This window comes from Pinus tabuliformis, chromosome 3_1 (genome assembly GCF_031772625.1).
Source record: "Pinus tabuliformis cultivar Carrire ecotype Pingquan chromosome 3_1, CPIR1, whole genome shotgun sequence".
NCBI lineage: Eukaryota > Viridiplantae > Streptophyta > Pinopsida > Pinales > Pinaceae > Pinus > Pinus tabuliformis.
The window spans coordinates 218672394-218694037 of NC_142301.1; the positions used below are offsets into that span (position 1 = coordinate 218672394).

The 21644-nt window shown below is 37.9% G+C and overlaps 2 protein-coding genes across 3 annotated transcripts in view; both read left to right on the forward strand.

Annotated features, from left to right (window-relative positions):
- LOC149186578 (uncharacterized) overlaps positions 1–13897 on the forward strand; it is a 32295-nt gene extending 18398 nt beyond the window's left edge. For both annotated transcript variants that reach the window (XM_089411038.1, XM_089411039.1), the window contains exons 4-8: positions 11481–11548; positions 11680–11736; positions 12350–12565; positions 12712–12975; positions 13234–13897. In XM_089411038.1, the coding sequence (XP_089267164.1) occupies positions 11481–11548; positions 11680–11736; positions 12350–12565; positions 12712–12975; positions 13234–13371 (743 nt within the window). In that variant the 3' untranslated portion in view covers positions 13372–13897. The remainder of the gene's footprint in view (positions 1–11480; positions 11549–11679; positions 11737–12349; positions 12566–12711; positions 12976–13233) is intronic.
- Positions 8278–10108, forward strand: LOC149186579 (uncharacterized). Its single transcript, XM_089411040.1, has 2 exons — positions 8278–9365; positions 9493–10108. Exons 1-2 carry the CDS (start codon positions 8907–8909, stop codon positions 9694–9696), a joined length of 663 nt encoding a protein of 220 aa, XP_089267166.1. The 5' UTR covers positions 8278–8906; the 3' UTR covers positions 9697–10108.
- Positions 13898–21644: the final 7747 nt, after the last annotated feature.

Genomic DNA, 21644 nt, shown 5'->3' on the forward strand with positions numbered 1-21644 from the left:
ATTTGTTCCCCGTGGCAACTGTGGAACAGGATGGTTCGTTCTCCGTGGCATCCACTGACAGGATGATTCGTTCTCTTGTGGATAGGATGATTCGTTCTCCTGTCGAGGCATCCTACCCATGCAGTCTGGGACTCATGGGAAATACCTCTCATCTGATCAATGAGCAGGGAAATGAGGATAGGGACCATAGTAATACTAACGATGGATGCATCGCTGTATCTACTGTACTCCCTATGCTAGGATGACCTCCATTGATCTGGGATCAGTATGAGTGGTTTGAGACACTCTCTTGTGATATTGATCTGGGATCAATAAAACTGACTTCGGGTCAGTAAGAGGGATGTGCCACACTCTCTTCAGATGAAACTGACTTCGGGTCAGTAGAGAATGGTATGAGACATTCTCGATCAATTCTTCTTCTTCATGGTTCAGCAGAGCAGAGCAAAGCAGAGCTCAGCAGATCAGAGCAGAGCTCAACAGATTAGAGCAGAGCAGAGCAATTCAGGGCACTGATGGCATAGATAGTACAGTCAGACATATGGATTAGCGGATGGAGTTCTCCCAAGTTGAGAGGGAGTATTAAAATTGGCAACTAGGGCCAAAATCCATGTGGGTCATCTTATTAATGGAAGCTGATATTTTTCTTGGATCCCTCTCATTGAGAGGTGTAGGATTGATCTAAAGATCATCCGATTCCGATAAGTATTCATGGAGATATGAATTTATTTGTGTTATGTGACTATTCGTCAAGGTCAGCCAGCAACCAAATAAACCCCACATGTGCTCAACGTTTTAGTATAAATAGAGGTGGGCTTCAAGTCATTTCAACACACTTGGGATCTCTTCCTCTCTCTACTTGCCTTTGGGTTTTAGTAGGAGGAGAGATCCTAAGGATTAACGTTGCCCTGATCCAGAGGGCAGAACGCTGGAAAAGCCGGAACTGCTGGAAAAGCCGGAAAAGTTGGAACTGCCAAAAAAGCTGGAAAAGCCGGAAAAGCTGGAACTGCCGGAAAAGCCAGAAAAGTCGAAAATGCCGGAAAAGCTAGAATTGCTAGAAAAGTCGGAATTGTCGGAAAAGTCGGAACTGTCGGCACTGCCGGGAACAACCAGAACTGCCGGGAATTGCCGGAACAGCCAGAACTGCCGGGAATTGCCGAAGTAGCCAGAACTGCCGGGAATTGCCGAAACAGCCAGAGCATCTGTCTTTGAAGGAGAGCAACATGCTAGGGACAACTAACTAACATTGGGACAGTGGTATGGTACTTAGCAACAAATACACCAAGCATGCAATGTTACAGCTAACATGCAAGGGACAACTAGCATGCAGCAACAAGCATGCTAGGGACAAAAAGCAAGCAAGGGACAACAAACAAGCAAGGTGCATCCAATGCATAGGTCAGGATGGCAACATGGTGCAGCAATGGCACATAATGCAATACAGTGATGGGTACAGTCATGATTAATGAAGTGTGATGAGATGCAGCGTAGTGATGATGGGTGCACCATGGTGCAGCGCGGTGAGGTGCAGCATGATGACGAAATGCAGCACAACGATAGGTGAAGGAGTCACCTTGGAGAACTAGTTGAAGCAACATGTCTTCCACTAATCTCATGTATCATCTTCTTAGAGATGATCTATGCTCTTGTCTAGATATGTCAAAGTGTTGACTTCTATTGTAAACGTACTATCTCTCTCTCTCTCTCTGTTGAACTATTGAAGAACATATAAGAAGAATTAATCAAGGGTTTCCCCACATTGGGGTTTGTCCTTGGCTAGTGCCACATCTTGTGTCCTCTTGTCTTGGCTTGTCTTCTGTGATTTATGTTTACGTTCTATCTGTAGTTTACTTTAATGCTGATGTGATTGCTAATCTGGAAAAGATATGGAGGTAATTGTGAAAATTGAAATAAATTGCTCTAAGCATAGAACATGCCTAAAAGTAACAAATTTGAATTCCATGCATGGCTAGGGCTATTTTTAGTAAATTGACTAGTTAATTGAGATATCAGCGAGTTAACAACAGTTACAACTATTCAACTAAACTCATATGGACTCTATTCTAGACTAGAGCTCAAATAACTGAGTTTCACTAAATAAAACTCCACTAGATAGTTAGATCTTAGCAATCAACTCATGCAAAACTCTACTTCTTGCCCACAAAATTGAATTGATTGACTTAACTAAGTGACTTGGTCATGTCACTCCTGCTAACTGCAACTCAAGTCATCCTCTTAATGTGGAAATTTGAATTCCCTCATTTGACTAAGGCACAAGTCAAATGAAGCCTTTTCTTGCTACAATTTAACACTCCCTCTTATCAAGAAAATGATTCTTGGAAGAACCTTGTCCACATGGGTTTGTTTTCAACTCTACCAAGTTTTTTGCTGATGCAACTGCTCATGAACTAGAAGACTTTTCTAGTTTCCTCTGCAAAACTTGATCTAAAGACTTGTTCTTTCCCAAAATGCTCTATGAGCCCATTACCTTTCTATTTGTACACAATTCGCCTTGCTGCTAAAAGTTGCTCCCTTTGAAACCGTGCACCTCCAACTCCAAAATTTGCTAATATCAATGATCACAACTCCTTTTTGTGTCACTAAACATTGGCTCACTAATCTACCCACTAGCAACCTTCTAGCTCCATAAGAAGTTTGCACATAGGGTCTTTTGGATCTGCCCAATTTGCCTCCTAACAGTCCATGGCTCCTTTCATGTGTACTGTACTTGAGGTCTTCAAGATGCTACATACTGTATACAGAAGTCCCTGTTCACAGCTACGTTTGTGAACAATGCCTATCTTTCCAGATTTGCCATATGTCTATGACATATAAATTGTTACTGTCACTCTTCTTAGGCCTTTTAGGTCTGCTCACATACAGTCACTCCTTGACTGAGTTAAGGCTCCAAAGAACATTGCCCTATTTTTGCAATTTGTTCCTCAAATTGCCCAAATCTAGGGCTCTTTAGATCCACCCTCTTTTCTTTGATTTCTTACACAAATTGATCTTTGTATGTTGGTCCTTATTCTGCTCACTGCTATGTTGTCAATCCATAAATTGACATGATTCATGCATTGAAGAAATTCCTGCACTACAAATTTGCTATTCGAAATTTCATTGAGAGAAGATCAGGGATATGGTTTCTATTTAGTTTTCAATAACTCTGATACCATGTAGAAATAACTCAAAATTGGCAGCTGCTAATGAAATCACACTGAAATCAAAAGACACAAATTTCTTCTACTAAATTATGTGGGAAGGAAAACATAAAATAGAAACACGTGCAATCATTTAATCACAATGAACACAATATTTTTACCGGGGAACCCAACTGGGAAAACCCCCCCCTCTGTTTGTATTATATCTGATGAGAAAAATGATCTATTACAATGATAACTTCAATCCTTGAAGCTCATTCTGCACTGCAATACTGATCTCTTCCTCCTAAGACTGCTCTGGAAAATATTGAGCCTGCACTCGCTTTGCTTACACTTATGTTCTTGCACTCGCTCCTATTTCCTTGCACAATTATGAGGAAATTAGCTCATCTTCTATGTACCCACTCTGTACACTCGATAATATACAATAACAATTACATTGGTGCCTTTTTCCTCCACTCAACTAGGCAATTTTAATTGCATGCATGTCTAGGGCTATTTTTAGTAATTTGACTAGTTAACTGAGAAATCAGTGAGTTAACAATAGTTACAACTACTCAACTTAACTCATACTGACTCTATTCTAGACTAAAGCTCAGATAACTGAGTTTCACTAAATATAACTCCACTAAATAGTTAGATCTTAGCAATCAACTCATGCAAAACTTTACTTCTTGCCCACAAACTCTAATTGACTGACTTAACTAAGTGACTTGGCCATGTCACTCTTGCTAACTGCAACTCAAGTCATCTTGTTGATGTGGAAATTCAAATTTCTTCATTTGACTAAGGTACAAGTCAAATGAAGCCTTTTCTTGCTATAATTTAACATGAAATAGGAGAGAAAAATGAAATTTATGGACGATAAAAGGTGTGATTAACAATGTGAATAATACTAGTGCTCTTGACGTTGGGTGATGGAGTCTAGAGGGAGAAAAATAAACCCTAGAATGGAGTTAAAGAAATATGAAAACCCCGGTTTTATACCCTAGCTATAATTTAAGGAGGGAACAAAGTCATTGATCACTCAAGGGATTGTCACACAAATCTGAAACGAGTAATGCATACAATACCATTGCGAATATTTCATAGATTTTTTTTGATAACACTAGCACATTGAAACCTAACAATATCAATTACATGCAATAGCCCTAAATATATTCAAATTCATAGAATATTTACAACAAAATGCATGAACCAATCTTTTATTGTTCCAAAATGACATCTCCAAAGTAAGATAATAGCTCTATAAGCAAAAACCCCACAATAGATCACATTCCACAAGATATAATGCAAATTTCAGCTAGGTCGAAATCTCTAAGAAGGCCAAATTGATCCACAAGCGATGATGAAATTGAAATATGCCTAATGAAGCTCCAAAATCAAGTTTGACATAAAATAACCTTGGGTTACAAGCCAACCCATTAGCTAAATGACAAATTAAGACATAAATGCCCACACGTGTGAGCTGTAGCCTCTTGTAATATGCTAACATCATGCCCTTTTGGGCTACAAATGCCATGCTAAGGTGTGTTGAGGTGTCCAAAAGTGTCAAAGTACCTGGATCATCCAAAATTTGAGGGAATGCCCTCAAATCCTCTAGGGTCCCAAGTGCAACTGGGGTGCCATTATGTGGTCTCCATGGGTCTCCAACTGTCAAAAAGAGGTCTCCTTTCTTTAGTGCTAGGGCTTCTCCAGGAGCAACATTCCCTCCCAAGTCTCTTAATGGGATATCATTTTCATTTGGGCTCTAAATCAGGTCCTTCCCATCAAGTTGTGTCAAGGCGAACTTGGGGGCACATTGGTTCCAGTGGTTCTATCTTGAAAAATCCTCGTTGCTAGGTCAAAGTAGACCAAGTCTTGGACCTTGAAGGTCCTTCGGGACATGCAACATTTGCTTATGCTGTCAGGAGGCTCAACTATCTCAACGTTGCATATGCTAAAGCCATATAACTCTATGAAGTGGCTTAGGTACCTGTGGAGTGGGTGCCCTCAAGGCTTGGGCTATAATGGACCACTTGACAAAAACAACATGAACTCAAGTGAAAGCAACCATCCATCAAAGACTACGATTGGTCTACTTTGACCTAGCATGAAGCCACGAGGGTATGGGATTGGCATTTGATCAAGTGGCATTTAATAAGTTGAAGTAGCAAAGCCACGAGGGTATGGGATTGGCATTTAATCAAGAGCATGAAGCCCTTTATGTATCTTGGTGTTGGTGATATTGATTGTTGAATTTCTTTGATGTTGGTGGTATTGATTGTTGAATTCCTTTGCTAGTGTCTAAAATCATAAATGTACCCGTCACTCAAATCAAAATGATTGGTTTTGAATGTGTTAAGCTTTTTCTACCATATTTTATAAGGTTGGGTAGATGAAGCCTTCACTCAAACCAAAATCATTGGTTAGGGATATTAAGATTTTTCAATTTCTACCATATTATAAGGTTGAGGAATCCCAGTATGAAGACTATGAGCTATATGATGTTTATGTAGCTCTTGCTGATGATCCCATTTCCAGTAGTGATGAATCAGTGATGAGTTTGATAGAGAGATCACGTTGATCAGTGATTTGTGGTAGCCCAATGGTCCTGTAGCTTGTAGCATTGTTTTTCCATTCTAAAGGCCATTTACAGCCTTATTGATTAGGTATTTTGCTGTTGGGATGTACTGCAATCAGTCCTATTTTGCTATATTCACATTTACATGGTATGTAGATGAACAAACTTAACATATTTTGTCTCTAATGTTTTCAAATCTTAAAATTATTTTTACATCGAAGGTGTTCCTTTCGGAATTGTTCACTTGCCACTATCGTCTACCCTTTTTCTTATTGGGTGACTTCTGTCCTGATGTACATTGATGACATTTGTACCCGTGATATGTTGATACTTGTCGGAATCCTTTTTCCAATGGGCTTGTTACTGCTCAAACTAGTAGGGGTCCTAGGAGGGGATCCTAAAAGGAAACTACTAAGTCAAGGGTAACAATGGAGCGATTGCGCACTGTCACCTCAGCTAACGCTCCCTGCTCTTTATGGACTTTCACCGATGGGAAGAGTCCCGGTATACGAGGAATCACAAGAAAATATAGTTAGTGGTTAGGTGAGGAAGTGATTCCTAGGCCTATTCAAAAGAGAGATTCAATTAGATAGGTTGCTTGCTTTAGAAGCAAGGTGATAGGTTCTCTAGGAAGGGATAAGAGGATCTTTAGGGCTAGGGTTTGAGAGTGTCTTGTCAAGAAGGCAACTACTAGGTCAAGGGCAACAATGGAGCGATAACAGGGCCTTCACAGGTACGCAAATCATAGTTGCAGGAATCGCCCCCCCCGATCCTAGGCCGGAATCGCGTCCCGTACGGAAGCGTTCCGGAACCTCCAGGCGAAGCGCGATTCCAAAATTTATGAAGCGCGATTCCTGTTTTTTTAAGCGATTCCTGGAATATAGGTTGCGTTGGCCCGGATCCGCGCTTCGGAGGGCGCTTCGGGCCTCCGGAAGCGCCTCGCTTCGGCCCGGAAGCGCACGCTTCACGAGCTCCGGATCCGCACTTCCGGAAATTTCCGCGGGTGCAGCAATGTAACTCGAATTTTTTTTAATTTTTTTTAAAAGTTAACTTGAGTTTGCATGAGGGGGTGGGTTAGGGTGAGGTTAGGGTGAGTTTAGGGTGAGTTTAGAAAAGAATAAAGCCCCCATTCTCTTCTCATTTTCTCACTTTGAGTTTATGAGAGTTGGAGAAGAGAAGAGAGGAGAAGAGAAGAGAGGAAAGGAGAGGAGAAGAGAGGAGAGCTTGGAGGAGTGAAGAAGGAGGAGCTAGGAGAAGGAGGAGGAGCTTGGAGCAAGAGCTTGGAGGACTTCATCCACAAGAGCTAAAGAGGTAAGTTCAAACCCCAAACTCCCTTGTTTTTTTGAAAAAAAAATTGTATTTTTCTCCTCCCTCTCCTACTCTTTCCCATTGTTTCTACTTGCTCCTTTATTTACAGGTTGTCCACCACCTATATCCATATTCCAAGATGGTGTTCTTTTGGCTTCTATGTATCATTCCACTCTTGGTTTTAATGATGGCAAGGGTGAGGAATAGAGGGGAAGAGGAAGAGGATGAACTTGGTCCTAATAGTAGTGACCCAATGTATGATGAGGAGGAAGGGTTTGAAGAGGAAGGGGATGAACTTGAAGGGGACACTGAAGCACAAGATGGGAAAGGTACATCAACACCCTTGTGGAACTATGTGACCAAACTTGAAGGGGGAAAGGGTGGTGGATCTTACAAATTTGTGTGCCCTCATGGTTGTCATGGAGGAAAACCATATACGGGTTCATATACCCGTCTGAGGAGGCATCTTTGTGGGGTGCTGGACAGTGATGAAAAAAAGGGTTCTGTGGGGTTACAAATTTGCCCAAACATTTCAACTGAACAAAGAAAAAAATACATCCAAATAGAGATGGCTGCACAACAAAAAAACAAGAAACAAAAAACTCATTCTGAATCAAGTGCAACCTCTAAATTTGGTAGTTGCCCATCTCCTCATGGTACTTCTGCAACCTCTGGAGGTAGAAAAACAATAGGGGATTTCCTTAATGTTGCTGGGAGGGATGATGTGGATGGAAAGATAGTCCGTTTTCTTTGTGCTTGCGGTGTACCATTCAATGTGCTTCGCTCTCCCTATTGGCATGACATGGTAAAGGCCATCAATGAAGCCCCAAAAGGATACAAGGCCCCCAACTATGAGAAAGCTAGAACAGTGTTATTAGAAAGAGAAAAAGCTAAGGTTCAAAGAGCTTTGACACGTTTTACACATGAGTGGGTGGATTCTGGGGTATCCATTGTATCAGATGGGTGGACAAATATTAGAAACCAACATTTGATAAATGTTCTTGGTGTTTCTTCTAGTGGTGCAGTATTTATTGCATGTCATGACTCCTCCATCAGTGCAACTGCACAAAACATTGCAGATCTCCTATTGAAATCAATCAAAGATGTTGGTCCGAATAATGTGGTTCAAGTGATCACAGATAATGCAGCAAATTGTAAGGCAGCAGGAAAAATTATTGAGCGTACTCATCCACACATCTTTTGGTCTGGGTGCCTGGTTCACACATCGAACCTTTTGATGCATGATATTGTGAAACACAAAGATTGTGGGTGGATTGCTGAGGTTTACAGGAAAGGGAAGCAGCTCATTAAATTCATCACAGGGCATACAAGGGTAAACTACTTCTATGGCACTTACTCCAAGTTGCAATTGCTTAAAATTGCAAAGACAAGATTTGCTAGTTATTACCTCACCTTTAGGCGGCTAGTGAGGGTGAGACAAGCTTTAACTAATCTGGTGTGTGCTGAAACATGGGATGAAATTAACACTGACACAGATGGTGCTAATGTAGTCAAGGACACTGTTCTTGACAGTTACTTTTGGTCACAGGTTAAATATGTTTTGCAATTCACCAAACCAATTTATTACATGATCAAGTTTGCAGATTCAGATCGACCAGTAATTGGGGAGGTGTATGAGCAAATGGATAGCATGTTGGGGCAGATTAAAGACATTGTTGAGCCTAGAGATACCACCTTGTACAATTATATTCGTGTATAGGTGCAAAACCGATGGGAAATGCTAAATATTCCATTGCATGCATTAGCATATGTTTTGACACCTAAATACTATCATCCATCATGGCTTTCAACACCAGCACCTGGGGGGGGGAAGCAGGAAAAAACCACACCAAGATAGAGAGGTTCACGAAAAATATATGGCTGCATTGAGTAGATTAATCCCTGATGATGAGGAGGCTGCATTGGTACGGAGACAGGTGAGCAACTATACGCTCAACACTGGTCCATTTGGGAGCATGCATGCAATTCAAGATCGAGAGACTTTTTCTGCTCTTGAGTGGTGGAACATGCATGGAGGGGGTACTCCACTTCTACAGAGTTTGGCATTGCGGGTGCTATCACAGGTGGTAAACACTTCTTCTGCAAAGAGGTGTTGGAGCTCTTATTCTTTCATCCACAGTGTTAAAAGGAACAGGTTGAATTTAGACCGGGCAGAGAGCTTGGTTTATGTTCATTACAACTTGCGATTGTTGTCCCATTACTGTGAAGATGCAAAGTCTAATAAAGACTTGTTGATTTGGGACAAGAATCCAGAGGAGCCCAATTTGGAGGATGGAGTGTTGCGACTAGAGCAATTAGAGGATGCTCTTATCCAGGTATGTCCATTGTGGTATGAATTTTCCAATTTTTCCCTTATAAAGCATTTCTCTAATTCATGTTTTTAATTTTTTTGTTAACTAGTGTTTTTTTTTTTTTTTGCATGAATTTTTTGAGCGATTCTAGGATGATGATGACCGTGTTGATATGCCACCACCCCCACCCCCATCTGGTCCCTTGGTTCCTAGGTTCCATGGTTCAACACCAACAGCAGGGGGTTCTTCTTCATCAGTTCCAGTGCCACGACTTACACACGGACCATCTTCTTCATTGCCACCACGTGGAGGCCTGCCATCACGTTCTATTCGTGGTGGAAGGAGGAGAGATTAGTAGATATATTCACAATCTACTTCTTTTTGTCATAGATTACTCATTAGACTTGTAGACTTGTGAATTTGAATTTTGAACCTTTTTGGCTTGGCGGTGACCAAGTGACATATTTTGTAAACATTATTATTTGAATTTTGGACATGACAAATGTTGACAGTTGCTCACTTGCTAGATAAATCATAATATGCTCTATGTTTTATGTTTTATAATATGCTTAAATGTTTTATGTTTTATAATATGCTTAAAAATTTGATGTATGTTTGTAATAGCTAGAATATAGATGATTGTTGTACATACTAGTAACTACAATGGAATCATGGATGCCATATCTATCTTGATTTATGCAAAAATATGCATGTTTTCATGTCTTCTACAATTAATTTGGTATTTGGGATGTTTGTTTTGAGTATAAATGCAAAAAAATATAAAAAAATATATATATATAGCAGACGCTTCCGCGGACGCTTCGCTTCCTAGATTTTTGGAAAATGACGCTTCCGCTTCGCTCCCGCTTCGTGCAACATTGACGCAAATATCATGGCGCACGAGGAAACAACTATCATTACTTTTGTTTTCCACCATTGGTTTGAGCTTTTATGTATCCTTTTCAAATCTGGTTCATTGAATTTGGTTCAAAACCCAGTCAGATAGGTGGGCCAGTTCAAAATCTGGTTCTGGTTGTTTAAAATTATGCTCAACGGGGGACAGAGGGTGCCAGGTATGCTACAGCCCAGAAAGGATTAGAGGAGAGATTGTTTAAGAATAACGACCTAGGATATGGTCTGAACAAATTCATGAAAACAATAGAAATGCTACAAATTAGCAGAAATAGGCAAGATTTCTATTTGTTAACTTCAATAGGGATTTACAAAAGGATTTATGTCAGGGGTGAACATCTTGACATGAATACAGTAAACTCAATACTCAAAATTGGCCAATCCCTTCTGAGTCTGCTATCAGCTTTATAATGGAGCAAAGTCATTACATTTGTCAGGGACTGAACCTAGTCAGTTCCACATTTGAGTAGCCCAGACTGCACTGACCTAATGGTTTGCATGAAGCTGTTATGTAACGGGTTGCACGCTGAACAGTGGACACCTTCTATGCAGAAAATCCAATGCTCAGATCAGAGAATTGACGCTCAGAGATATGGGTTGACTCAGGTAGGCAAAAACGAATACTTATCGGTAGAGGACTCCAAATAATGAGTAATATAGATGTCTCATTGACCTGATAGAAATGTGACATCAACTGCCACACATTTTAACTATGCAACACGTTCAACTCTTGGATTTTTGTATTTCAAAATATGTGGCTGTAAATAATGAAGACTCGGAAGAAGAGTGTGAAAGGAAATAAAAAAGAAATTATTAATCTTCAAAGGGAAATAGCATCTTAGTAGTATAAACGGTGGTGGTGCAGAAAAACATTGCTCCAAAAGCTAAGGAGCTGTTAAATAATTGAAGAATAGCGCACAACAAGTGGATAAGTAATTAAGGATCTTAAGAAATGAGGATGGAACTTTGTTGGATTGGTATTTTGTGGTCCATTTTGTTTTGTTGCTTCGCTAAAACATATACCAACAGTTTTAGGCATTTGTCAGATATATAGATGGAGTATTGTTGCAATCAATGCTTTGTTTACATCCTTGTTTCCAGTAATTCTACCCCTTGTTCCGAATGATCTATACAATAGGCATACTTGATATACCTGATTTTTTCTGCTCACAAATTCTGTTCTGTTTAAGGCACCTTCTAAAGGTTCTATTGCCATTGTTTTTGCAGTCCTCTCTGACAACAACAAACGCCTGATGTACGATGCAGGAGTTTATGACGATGATGACGATGAATTGGTATGTATCTGTTGTCTGTAATCTCTGGAACTCACTACAAGGCAACTGTTTTCTGTTTTGAATATTCTTCTGGAATATGTTTTCTTTCTATATTGCTAACTCTAATTTTTTAAGTGTGTACACATGGACAGGGAATGAGCTCCTTCGTGGGAGAAATTGCTACAATGATGGCAGGCTCAAAACAGCAGGTATGCTTTTCTATCAATTTTGGAAAGTGTCCTTTTAGATAACCCCCTTGTTATGATGGTGAAGCAAGCACTTCAATGCATGCATTTTAGATTCTTTGATAGAAACTCAGGGTCAAGCTTTTTGACTTGAATGAAATGAGTCAAATGTGGGATCGCATTTTTTTCAGAATTATTATTATTATTATTATTATTATCTAATTTTAAGGTCATGGCCAAGCCAGAGACCAAATTGGTGTATGAGACCTCCTTGTATGTGGGACAAGGGACCGACCTCCGTACAACGATTTGACTGCTAAGTCTACAAAAGCATACATACTCTACCCCCTCTGGTTTTGAACCTGTGACCTCTTAGGAGGAAACACATGCTCTTAACCATTAGGCCTCACTAACAAAGCCGTGTTTCATGTTATATTCTTTGAGTAGCTGGCAAGTCATTTTAACGGTCTGTCTGAAATATTTTGTTAAATAGATTTAGGATTAGGTGAGGCTTTAGCTGGTATTTATTGATCCTTTGGCATTTTCTTTCACAGTTTGATATTTTAGAAATGCAGATTTATCATTTCACAGTAGTTTGAACCTGAGGAAGATTGTATTTTATCATGGTTTGCATCAGGACGATGCTCCAGAGAACCTTGATGAATTAAAAGCAATGTTTCTGAACATTGTCAATGATGATTATTGTAAACCAAGCACTAGTAATAAGAGGTCAAGTTCTTGCTTAAATGGAACCGTCGCTGGGAAACATCAGAAGGGCGCAACTTCCTCATCTTGTGAATTTAACGAAGATTTCTTAATGAGCGGGTTGCGTTCTGATACTGCCTGCATTGGGGTGAGTATTCATGTCTGCAACTTTTTTGTAGATTTTTGTTTGTTTGTTTTACATTCAAGGGCTTAGTCTTGTAAAGTTCACCACCATATTTATATTCTTAACTTATTTGGGGTGAAAGTCCATGTTCTGACCACCATTTGTAATAGGGTGATGGTGTAGATAGCCTTCAAGACCTAAAGGAGGTGTTCATGAACATAGTTGATCCAGAGTTTTATGCGTCTCCGTGTACTAGCAAAATGACATTTAGTATGTCATCGAACCAAAATGATAACAAAAATCATTGGATGAATGGACCAACTACTTTCGATGAGCTAGTAGCAGAAACCCTGTTTCCCGAAGGTGGAATGATGGGCACTATGTTGGACAGATCAGCATCAGGGAATAAAAGTAGTGTTGATTTATGTGGTGAGGTATGTATGTGCATACGGCCTATCGATTAGTGTCTTGGATTTATTAGGTTTGAGATGTTCCCTCACATCGTGGGAAAATTCGTTTCAGATGATGAGTGTATGTTTTATAAATAATATTTCTCAGTGAATACATCTATCGAAACAGAATTTTAAGCTCAAAGTCTGGATCGATGTGATGAATTCCATTTTCCAGCCTTTAATGAGACTGATTATCGCTAGCAATGGGTGTTCATCAAGCTGCATGTCTGATATTTTCAGGTCAGCAAGACCACCTCTTCAGCAACAGTGGATAGCAGGCACAGCAAGAAACTCAAATTATGTCAGGAGCAGAGAGATGATTCTAATTCATTGTGGGAATCTGAGTTTACCTATCATTGGAGTTCAGGGTTTTTCTGAGTTCCTCATACATTAAAGATAGCAGCTTCTTTGGATCATTTAGTACCAATTTTTACCTTCCCGCTAACAAAAAAAATGCGGGTGGTATATCATTCATTTCAAGGGTCCGTTCATTTATTAGCTTTTCTTAATTTAGTCTTTAAGAAAAAGAGGATCCTTGTCTGCATTGCTTTCGGAGTGAAGTCTTTAACCATTACCACATGCAGACATTCGTGTATGGTGTTAGGGGGAGTGTGATATGCTTTAAAGAAGCATTTCTAACGTCAAGTGTTAGGACAGGTAGTCTGGGATTGTTTGGAAAATCACTCTTTGTCTGGTATCCCAATCACTCGTTGCATTTGGTTTGAGTATTCATTGCCTCTCTATTTATATAGTGGATGTTTAGAGATTCATGACATGGCCTGTACAGTAAGATTGCTCTAGAATTTGCAGGAGAGCCCAGGAGTAGCTGGATTCTGTTGGCAAAACCTTTCTTGTATTTGAAGACTTTGGACTAAGTTCTGGACTATTTATTATTTTTTGGTGAGATTTTGCTTTTTATATTTGTGCGTAGTTTTCTGTTAGGATCACACAACCTCCTCTTTATTAACCGGCCTGCTTCTTTGCCTCTGATTAGGTTTTATTCATTGGCTGACCTTCATAACTTCTGACCATTTTAAAATCAAGTAGATGGATGGTTGGTTGAGTGATCCATTGATTTAAGATTCTCTTGACAAACAGCTCTGTGCAATCATGTTTATGTGTTTGGATGAGATGTAATCGTGGTTGTTCAGTTATATCTTTTTTGTATTCACCATTTTTTCTTGTTACGTTGACATTCATCGTTGTCCAAGGTAGATTTTGAATCTGTATCACAGTAGCTTGGGCATTTAACCAGCTGCGTCACTGTATCAGTTTACAAGATGTGGTGGGTTATGGCAGGAGAGAAGTATCTGCCTCCAGGTAGAGCAATGTCATTTTAGAATATTTGGGAGCTAGCTAGGCGATGTCTGTACTGTAAATGTTTTATGAAAATTAGGGATGAATCCTTGCCATACTCGTACATACACATATCTCAGAAACCTATTTGCACGCACGCAAAGCCACACGCGATTTGGTGCTAATTGTTAGCAAATATTGACACATGCATGTCATTAGTAACACATGGTGCATGAAAGAAACTACCAACGAGTAAGAGACTATCATTTCATTTTTATTTTAGTATTATTTAAATTTTGTAAAGGAAAATCTAGTGGGAAATTGAAGGATGGTTTTTTTCTTTCTCTTTTTGTTTGTTTATTATTGTTTAAATATTATATATTTGGTTGATATCCCTAATAACTTCGTTGTTGGTATAGATCAATGTGTTAATCTAGCAATATCATCCGACCATTTGTTTTTATAACTTATAAAATAAGTCAAATTCCCATTAACATTCAGTATTGATAAAGAGGTTTATATAAATGTTATACAATAACATAGAACTGTAAAAACGTTTATAAAGTAGAGATGTGATATATTCGGAAGATATTTATGATTTTGCTTTATTTATATTTATGCTCATATTTAAAAAGTCAAATGTGTTTTTAGAATCAGATTATCATTGACATTTAGTATTGATTAAGAGGATTATATAAATGTTATACAATAACATAGAAATGTAAAATGGTTTATAAAGTAGAGAATCAGATTCTCATTGACATTTAGTATTGATTAAGAGGATTATATAAATGTTATACAATAACATAGAAATGTAAAATGGTTTATAAAGTAGAGATGTGATATGTTCAGGAGATATTTATGATTTTGCTTTAATTATATTTATGCTTCAAATGTGTTTTTAGAATCAGATTTGTTTAAATTTTATGTTGATATGTACTTCAAATGTGTTTTTAGAATCAGATTTGTTTAAATTTTATGTTGATATGTACTTCAAATGTGTTTTTAGAATCAGGTTTGTTTAAATTTTATGTTGATATGTACTACAGAGTCAAGGTCTCTATATGGAATGTTGAAAATATGGGTATTTTAATTCCTTTGAGATATGATCCAGATTGTAGACTAGATTTTGTGCCTTTGCTTTTTTTTTTTTTTGTTAATTATGGAGTATTTTATTTCTATGTTAATTTTGTGGTTGGACTATTTGTCTATGTATTTAATGGTCCTCCTTTTGCATGGAAAAGGTCCATATAATCAGATGGATTGGAGAAGTGTTTGTAATTGGACATTGGAAATGTTTTCTGGAAAAAAACAAGTGTGCAAAGACTTGAATATTTTGTTTCACAATTATCTATAAAATCATTGATAGTAGATAACTTGCAAAGGCGCAATGTTGCATCTTCCTATTAACAATATAGCATAGTTTCTAAATTATTAATATAATAATATAGCATGGTTTCTAAATTATTAATATAGCATAGTTTCTAAATTGAATAACGGATAACATAATAACTAATATCAAGTGCCAAATGCGGTTGATTGTTTCAAAGTAATGACACTGACTATGAAAAGACACCACTTGAACTCTTTCTACAATTCAAACAAATCCTAGGTTTTTATTTTATTTTATTTTAATTGGTTTGTTATGGGTAATGATATTCTTTTTCACTTCGCTTTGCCCTCTTCTTTCATTACTTGATTCACTTTATAATTCTTAATTCTTATCTTCAACCAAATACTTTTAAACTCATTTCATCTACATTGTTATTATATTTTTAAATTAATGGTAGACCTTTGAGAGGTAATGTGTTTGTGTGCTGGTTACTCAAGTATTGTTGCTTTCAAAAATATAATAGGTGTGATTTTGATATTCATCTCTCTTTGATCTCTTTTTGAATTTCTTCAACTTAATGATTTCTTCTTTTGTGAAAAAAAGGTATCTATTTTTAAAAAAGAGAATACAATTTGTATATGCATATTGTTTGTCAAGATCATCTCATAAATTGATTTTACATCAACAAACACAAAATGGTCCATGTTTTGGCACATAAAAGGTTCTATCAACATTTTATATTAATGAACACAAAATGGTCTAGGATTTGACACTTAGAAGGGCTTATCTGTGCATTTGAAAAAAAAATGAATTTGAATTTGACATTATAAAGGAGTCAATATATTTGGAAAAATTAGTCCACAATGCCAAAACTATAATTGTTTGACATGTCTATGCGTAAGTTATTTAAACTATTATAAGAAATCATTAGAAAACCCCAAACAATGATTAGACTTGGGTCGAACCAAAATAGATCATATATGTGAATTGCCACAACGCTTGACGATGGTGCCATTTTAATAAGCTTGAATATTTGATGTGCATGTTTTAAAAGCTTATTATTTCCTTTTTAATCAATGATATATAAGTAGAATTTTAGAGTTACGAGTTTTCCATGATATTTTTTGTCCTCTCTCTTAGCCGTTAAAGGTAGAGAAGTGAGATATATTAAAACAATCTCTCTTTACCCATAGTTTGGTGGGTTGGCTTGGGATACTTCATCAAAACAACATTATCTTTTAGATTTGTCTACACAAGTGATGAGTGATGAGTGATTTACCATGGAGATGAAATATTAGGATGAGATTTGAAATTATGGGAGTGGAGTAGTTGCATGTTAAAAATAGGGCATGTTTTAAAAAAAGCTTGCAACATATTGTGATGGGTTGCCTTGAGAGGCTCCATCAAAATAATGACATTCGTTAGATTTCTTTGGGGGATGAGTAATATGCCCTAAATAGGGATGGGACTAGAAATTAGAAAAATGGCTTTGCTTTTGTTTACATGTTAAAAATATAGGATGTGTACTTGAAAATGTAAGCGTTTCGTGCCAATTGAATTCCCCATTTAACCATGGAAGAAAGAGATTTGTAGTATTTTATTTATATATTTATTTGTTAAGATTTAAAATATTATATTGATGTCTTGCCTTGGCTTATCGTCCCTGACATGTATGAATTGGTCCATTCCTCCCAAACATTGTAGAAGTGATCGCAAGTGATTAGTGGACCATTGATAATATCCTTCTCCATGCAAAGGGTCCATGCCTATTCCTTTTTTTTAATAGATCCTTTCTAATAAAGTCTAGGCTTTTTGTATTGTTAGTCACATGAAGATTTTGGATTTGAGAGAAGATCAAATGTTTTATAGGGGCTTTCACCACAATTTGATGTTGCTCATTGATGTCTTGCCTTGGCTTATCGTCCTTGACACGTATGAATTGGTCCATTCCTCCCAAACATTGTAGAAGTGATCGCATGTGATTAGTGGATCATTGATAATATCCTTCTCCATGCAAAGGGTCCACGCCTATTCCTTTTTTTTAATAGATCCTTTCTAATAAAGTCTAGGCTTTTTGTATTGTTAGTCACATGAAGATTTTGGATTTGAGAGAAGATCAAATGTTTTATAGGGGCTTTCACCACAATTTGATGTTGCTCATCCTTTTTTGTGGCAAGCATAACTTTGTATCCTAACATGAGAAAGTATAAGAATTAAGATTCTTAGATCATGGTAATTGATCCTTTGTCTCCCTTATACAAACATGACTCATCCATAGTTTCACTATACGAGCCTCGCTTCCATGAAGGTCTAGGTCTATCCTGTTTTTACACTCCTATGGTAAAATGTTCAATTGTTCTAAATCAACACAATGAACCACATTGAGGTTACGCTTATCTTGTAAGACAATACTCATGTTTTCGGAAGTGTAGAGGTTTCACTATAACCTACCCAAGGAACTAGGCCAATTCATCATATATTGCTTTTCACACTACGGCAATTCTTTTCGTAATATTATGCAATAAGACAACACAAGAAGATGGGTATAAAAGGCTCTAGTTATTGTCAACAATATATTCATCTCATTGATATTAATATATAACACAAAGGATGTAATGATATTAAGATTTATTTATGCTTCCAAAGTAAGAACTTATCAATAAATAATGTTGAGACCTCATCAAAAGATGAGGCTAGTAACTCATGAAAAGGTAACTTAGAATTTTGTGATTGTATTAGGATCCATATGTTAAGAATTCCTTTAGTCGTAAATCCAAATGACTATACCAACGACGTAACAAATACTATTGTATAAAGTGGTGTGATTTCAATTTTCATTTAATATTTGAACTTCAATGAAGACACTTGAAAAATGTCGAACTTATGGAAAATTCTATTATTTGAAGATGTTGATAATGTGGAAAATTATATATTTTGAACATGTAAATTCCAATATTTGTAATTGTCCAATGATATAATCTCACATGTTTGATGAAAATGAATTTTGAGAACTAAGTGAAATTAAAGTTTGATTCTTCTTTAAAAATGCTTGCTAACCTTCTTGTTGTAAAATCTAGCAAGCTTAGTGCAAAGCCCCACTGGGTAGAACTAGACCTTTGGGAAATAAGAAAATCAGTTGCCATTGTCACTTGAACAATCTTTTGCATGTTCTTTAGTCGTATTGAACCACAGGGGAGGTGTTCCTAAATTCTCACTAAAAGGATATTCAATGAGTATCAATGTAATTAATATGAAGTCTACTAATTGGGATATAGTATTGGCGGAGCTTAGAAGGCCTGAACAATCTATCCCAAAGTTCAAGTACTCTATTTCTAGACCAATTATAAGGTTACTATCAATTAGGGTTTTATATATTTTTGATGATGAAGTATGCGTTGCCATATGATAACCTAGGGAAAAGGCTTTCTAATGAATAATCGATAAAGGACGCAAGGCCTTCATATAAATACCAAGGATTTAAGGTCTTTAATGGAATTTTATGGTTGAAATAATGTGTAAATAACAAATAAATGATGACATCAGCCCTAAAGAGGAGAGTTTAACATGCAAAAATTTTAGACTATGTTTTTGTATTATTATTAATGCATTGCCTACTTTAAGATCCAAAAAACATCAAACATAAATTTACTTTATAACATTTTTCTACACAAAACCTTAGCCTTAATCCTAAGTATCTTGGAAAAGAAAGAAAAAGGATTAATTTGAAATTAAGGTTGATCAACACTTATATGACAAGTGATTTGTCCTAAATAAGCTATGATGGAGTCTTCCAAGGTAGAGATCAATGAGAACGACTTTATTGGATTAACAGTGGGATGAATAGGGCATACACTTTTAAAATCCTAGCTATTTTCCTTTTGAGAGAGGATTTTAAATTCAAGGGATGCACATTCGGAGTTCCCTTAAAGGTTTCAAGGAAAATGATTTTTCATGTCATAAAGGAGTAATATTTCAATATAAATTCAACAATATGATCATGGTACACTTAGAAACCCTACTCCACAAATACAATATACAAATTATAGAAAATATGCATTTAAATTGCAATTTTTTTTTTTTGAGAAACACTTTAATCAATCCCAAGTAAACATCTCCAAGAGAACTCAAACCATGAAAAGTTCAGATTATGGTCCAAAATAGAGATGAGACTAATTCACTCTTTTGGAAGAGAATAATTATGAATATGTGATGATCAAAAGTGGAATGAGGCGTTATCTCAATATGAGGACTATCTTGCCCTATCTCCATTAATTTTACAAGCAAAGCCTTAACAAGTTTGCTTAAGTGTTCAAAATCATGAGAAATTTGCTGAGTTCAGACTAATAGTCATGGATATGGTTGTAATTTAATGACTTACTCTACGCAATTAATATCCAAAAATGATATATATATATATACATTTTTTTTCTTCTAAGTAATACTATTTTATTGATATGAAACAAAATAAAAATACAATGAGGCGCCGACCTCTGTGGTTCTGAACAGAGTTTTGTCAAAAAATATCACAAACCTAAACGCGATTGCCCCATCGAGGGGGAAACCAGTTTGTGAGAACATAAGAAAAGACCCACGCAGGGGTCTCAAGTTTTAACATCAAAAAACCCGCACAGGGGACCTAGATTGAAAGCTAGCAAACCAAACTAAAAGGAATGTTTACAAAACAAAACATAGCAAAAAACCTCAAACATCAGCATATGAAACCTCCAGCTAGCGGCAAGGCGACACTTGGCAACCCAGTCGTCAGTCAGGATGGACCCCTTGGAAGTCGTCTGTAGGAGGTTCTTCAACAATTCGACACGCATACTTGTACCAATCCTGCTCCTCTACTGACGTGCCGCGCGATATGCCACGAACTAGTTGAGTGCCAGTAGAGCTGCCCTCTGTTGCATGCTTGCCTGACGTGTCGCCTTGGCAGTCACCAATTGCCTTCGTGTCTCTTGCTCTGCCATCGGTGGCACGCTGGCTGCCAACCAACTCCTTGCCATGCGGGGTGGCAGAGTTCTCAACCATTTGCTACTTTCCTGGATCTCGGGCATTCCTGTTCTGTTGAGCAGCCCTCTGCTGTTCACCGCTGTTTCTTGTCTAAGATTCCTGCGAGTTAATTTCCTCGGTTACGGTTATGGTGATAGTGGCGGTGATGACAGACCGTGGTAGAGAACAATGGAAGCGGAATTGAGTCGTATAAGGAGAGGGATGAGGGGGAAGGGGAAAATTGGCAGTATGGACGACAACATTCATTCTGCGGTCACCTTGGAGTTGAGACCACCCTCTACCACAGCGTGTCTGGGTATATGCTAGAGAAGGTGCCATGGGAATGAGTATTGGATGGATAAGAGGAGGGAGAAGCAGGTTCAGGGATGGGCGTAGTGGTGGGGGACGAATGCTTCCACCACGACTGGCCCCTCTTCTGCTGCGCATGCAGTGTCGAATGTGCGCCATGACTGTATTAATCTCAGAGCTAACACTTGGGGAAGCAGAGGAATTTCTGGGACTGGAATGGCTGTTCAGAGGGAAAACAAAGGGGTTTTGAGTGTGATTCAACTTACAATGGGTCGTTTGGGAGAAGTGATACCCATTTCCCACATCCACGCATCTGAGCAACCAACATCGTTTGCCAATGATGGTTCCTGAGCTCGGCTCCACAGCCTGAGGAGGACAGGAGCGGTTAATCAGGGGAGGGAAGAATGAATTATGGTCTGTAGAGGCCATATCCTTATGCTCGTTGTAGATTTTTCGACTTGAGCACCATAATAATGGTTCTTGCCAATTGCAAGGAATTTGCTATAAATTGGCCTGGGAGGGGACGCGGGTGGCCATGTGGCCAAGCCGCCCGCAGTCCTCTAATCTAATCGCCATTAATTGCTTCATGATCACTTGCATCCGGGTATGCTTCTTCACTCTGTACCAATTCATTGTAATCCTTTATCTGAGATCCAGTGGCAATAGTGTTAAGCGAGCCAGTATGTAGAGTCTGGCCACTATCAACCCCTATATTAGCTAG